Source organism: Monodelphis domestica, chromosome 5, assembly GCF_027887165.1.
Source record: "Monodelphis domestica isolate mMonDom1 chromosome 5, mMonDom1.pri, whole genome shotgun sequence".
NCBI lineage: Eukaryota > Metazoa > Chordata > Mammalia > Didelphimorphia > Didelphidae > Monodelphis > Monodelphis domestica.
In genome coordinates, this window is record NC_077231.1 from 28,910,163 (window position 1) to 28,914,329 (window position 4,167).

Sequence of the window (4,167 nt, forward strand, 5' to 3'; positions counted from 1 at the left end):
TTGTCTATTGTTTTTTTTTCTTTTTAGTTGTTTTCCCAATTCACTTATCTTATTTTCCCCCACCTTTATTGATGGAAGCATATAAAGATCAACATTTGTCCTAGTAATGCTTTGGCTACATTCTACAAATTTTGTTATATTATGAATTATTTTCATCAGAAAAGTTTTTACTTTTTTTCTACTTGAACATTTCAACTTTTTAAATAACTACTAAGTTTAACAAGGTTTTGAAACTCCTCTGTCCATTTGGGTTCCTAAAGGTGTCATTTTCTTTGGTATTTTTTAGTCTCTTTTAAACTCCTAATTTATTTTTAATATTGGCAATATCATTGACTATTTTCTTGCTCTTTGATATATGGATCCTCTATAAACAATTTTTGATCAGTTGTGCAATTCCTTTAACCTCCATGGGTGATGAAAGTTCACAGAATTTCTGCTGATACCATGGTCACCAAAGACTCAAAAAAAAAAAAAACACAACTAGTGTTGCTGCTGTCAAGTTCTCCTGGCCAGGCTCCAACTCAGTATCATAGACACCTCCTTCCAACCTCTTAAGTTATCTTGGACTGGAAAAATAAACCACACTGCTTTCTTGATCACGAAATGGTTAAAATCAAAATCAGATTAATTTTTTACTTTACAGACAAATTTGTATGAGCTCTCTATAGTCAGTTATAACAAAAACTGGAACTTACTGTGACTCAGATCATGAGTCCCTTATGGTGAAATACAGACTTAACTGAAGAAAGTAGGACAAAAAGGATATAAATATGATGAAAATAACATCCCTTATGAACATGAAGTGGAAGAGATGAATAGACTTAAGTAACTATATATGGTATAAAAATTGTCTGCCGAGTAGTGACCAGAGGTTTGAGTATTATATGGGAGGCAATAACAGAAAACATTCCTTACAAAAAAATCAATAAAGCAAAATAGCTGTCTGATGAGGCTTTAAAAATAGCTGAATGGAGAAGAAAAATATAAGTAAAAGAGACAGATAAAGATATACCCAAATGAATGTGGAATTCCTCTGAAGAGGAAAAAAAAGAGAGATAAGGGAAATGAGAGAGCCTTGGACAGAATATTAAGAAAGCTTTTCATTGCATCTTCTATTCATTTCAACAAATCTTTTCATTTTTTTGTAAAAAATACAATCTTCCGTATCATGTCCATGAAGGCTTGTTTCACCTGCTGATTCCTTAGACTATAAATAAAGGGATTCAACACAGGGGTTACTGATGTATATAGCAGAGCAACTCCCTTGCTCAAAGATACTCTGTCTTTTGCTGAGGGTTTAATGTACATGAAGATGCAACTGCCATAAGAAATGGATATAACAATCACATGAGAAGAGCAAGTGGAAAAGGCCTTTTTCCTCTGACTGACAGAGGGGATCCTCAAAATTGTCTGGATGATAAATATATAGGAGAGAATTATTAATGCCAGTGTGACCATAAGAGTTACCACAGCCCAGGAAATGCCTAGGGTTTCTAAGAATTGGGTATCTGTACAGGATATTTGTAAGAGGGGAGAATAGTCACAGGTGAAATGATCAACTATATTACCAGCACAATAGTCAAGTTCCTGCATCATTATGAGAGGTGGGAAAATGACCATGAATGAAATGAACCATGAGCAGAAGACAAGCAAAATGCAGACTCTGCTGCTCATGATTGTTATGTAATGTAAGGGTCTGCAGATGGCAACATAGCGGTCATAGGACATGGCTGTTAGTAGGTAAAATTCAGTTACTCCCATGAGAATTACGAAAAACAACTGAGTCATACAGCAATTATAGGAAATGGTCTTGTCTCCAGTAATGATGGTGCTCAAGAACCTGGGAATACAGACAGTTGTAAATGAAATTTCTATGAAGGAAAAATTCCGGAGGAAGAAATACATTGGAGTTTGGAGGTGAGAGTCAAACAGAGTGAGGATGATGATGGTCAAGTTCCCAGCAATACTGAGAATGTAGGCAAGTAAGAGAAAGAAGAAAATGACCATTTGAATCTCTGGGTCATCTGAAAATCCTAAGAGGATGAACTCTGTCACTTGTGTGTGATTTTTCATGTTTAAAATTTCTCTTCTTCAGTAGATATGCAATAAAAATAAAAGGAGAAAAAACTAAAAAAAAAAAAGAAACAGAAAACTTATGAATGGATTATACTTGAAAGGGAGCAGAGAAGAAATAATTCTTTCAATCATTTAAACACATATTAAGTCCTTGTTATGTTACTATACTAAGAAGAAGAATGTTTCAAAGGTAATTAAGATATAAATGATGCTTTCAAGGAGCTTAACATAACTGGTAAGATATGTACCCAAATAAGTAAAATACAAGGTTGACTCTGGCTAAGTACTAAAAACTTAAAAATGAAATAAGACTCTTCCGTTTTGTTCTTCTTTACCGAGTTTAAGGCCATCTCTGATGGTTCATCAACTTGCTCTTTTAGTTTTATCTTATATTGTCATCTTATGTCATGTTATGTTCTCTTGACCTACTGCACATATACTTTAGTATTTGCCTCAAACTATGGACTTTGATTAGGATCCTACTTTGAATTCTTTATTATTAATTTTTAACTGACAAATTTCCACATAAGTTTTCCAAAGTCATATATTCCATATCATCTCCCTCCCCCTTTCTATCCACCACTCCCAGAAATGAGAGGCAATTCAATCTAGTTTATACATGTATTATCAAGCAAATTACATTTCTATAGTATTCATTTTTGTAAGAATAATATAATAGAACCAACCTTTTCTACCTCTAACCTACCACCACTGAGAACATCTTTGGTGCCTTTCTCATGGATCATATTGAATTTAATTATTATATACCTTCGTTAGACTGAAACCATGAGGACACACTCTCCTGTCATTTACACCTTTAATCTCCATTTATCATCACCTCCATCAATTTCTAGGAAGGGTGATTTAAAAAAAAAAAGATAAAGCTAGAGAATCCAAAGGGTAAGATCTAACTAAACCCTCAGAAGCCAAGTGATTCTATGAAGCAATATTGAACTGGTTGGCTCAAATTTGACAAGATTTTCTACAACTCACATAAAGAAGATTTTTATTCATTTCCAGGCATTATTATCCTTTCTCCATTGTTATTTCACTTTTAAAATGCAAGATTATGGGAGTACAGGAATTCTTCCATATAATGAAATGCATTCCAATAAAGTCCTCTATGATCATAATTTATATGGAGGTATATTATTTTTGTAATAATTTATTCTTGAGAAACTCGAACTTTATTTCTCTGAGAGGGAAAAGGAAAAAGGGAGGACAAACTCCTAATAGTTTCCATTGGATGTGCTATAAAAGGAATTAAAGTATTTTCCAATGTGGAATGTTAGGTGATAGAAATGAAAATCTGAATAGGGCTTTACAGATTCTCTAGTCTCACTCTTCATTTTACTGAAGAGGAAACTGAGCAAAAGTTGAAGGAATTTACTCAAAATCACAAGGATTATAATTAGCGATTCTCGATGAAAACCATGCCCTTTCTGCATGCCTGTATTTCTAGTATGAATACGTTTGTCCATCTATCTAATATATATCACACATCTATCTGTTCTTTCTCTCAATAGGCCCATGTGTATTAAATGATTATAATTGTTATATAATTACACATGACATATAGATGAATATTCATCATCTGTCAATAAACTTTTATTAAATACTTTATCTCCACCAAGGATTGTGCTATACATACAAAAGAAAGAACAAACACAGGTCCTGCTTTCTAGGAGCTCACATTCTAATAGTGACAATAATATGCAAACAACCCTGGAACACTTCTAACACCCTCCTTCCCTCTGTCAACTAATCTCTGGGACATATACCTAAGCATTCCTTTACTCCACATTTGTTGCTTCAAAAAACTGATGTTTATTCCCTTCTTTAGAATAATCACCTCTACTTTCTTCTCACTTTCTTAAAGATACCTGGTGGGGCAATAGAGAGTGACAGTCCTATGAGCAATAAACTTACTTCAAATCTCATCACAGACACTCAGCTGTGTGACTATAAGCAAGATCCTTAAACTGTTTGCCTTAGTTTCTTCAACTATAAAATGGGGATAATAATAACCTACTCTGTAAGGCAATTCTAAGTTAAATGAGAAAATGCTTGTATAAAATGTTTAGCACAGTG

At 33.6% G+C, this 4,167-nt stretch overlaps 1 protein-coding gene across 1 annotated transcript; it reads right to left on the minus strand.

Moving 5' to 3' along the window:
• Positions 1-733: 733 nt before the first annotated feature.
• Positions 734-2,093, minus strand: LOC100024402 (olfactory receptor 6C1-like). Its single transcript, XM_001375642.5, has one exon. It carries the CDS (start codon positions 2,071-2,073, stop codon positions 1,135-1,137), a length of 939 nt encoding a protein of 312 aa, XP_001375679.3. The 5' UTR covers positions 2,074-2,093; the 3' UTR covers positions 734-1,134.
• Positions 2,094-4,167: the final 2,074 nt, after the last annotated feature.

Coding starts and splice junctions, on each gene's coding strand:
- LOC100024402 (XM_001375642.5), bottom strand. CDS start 2,073: ATGAAAAATCACACACAAGTGACAGAGTTCATCCTCTTAGGATTTTCA.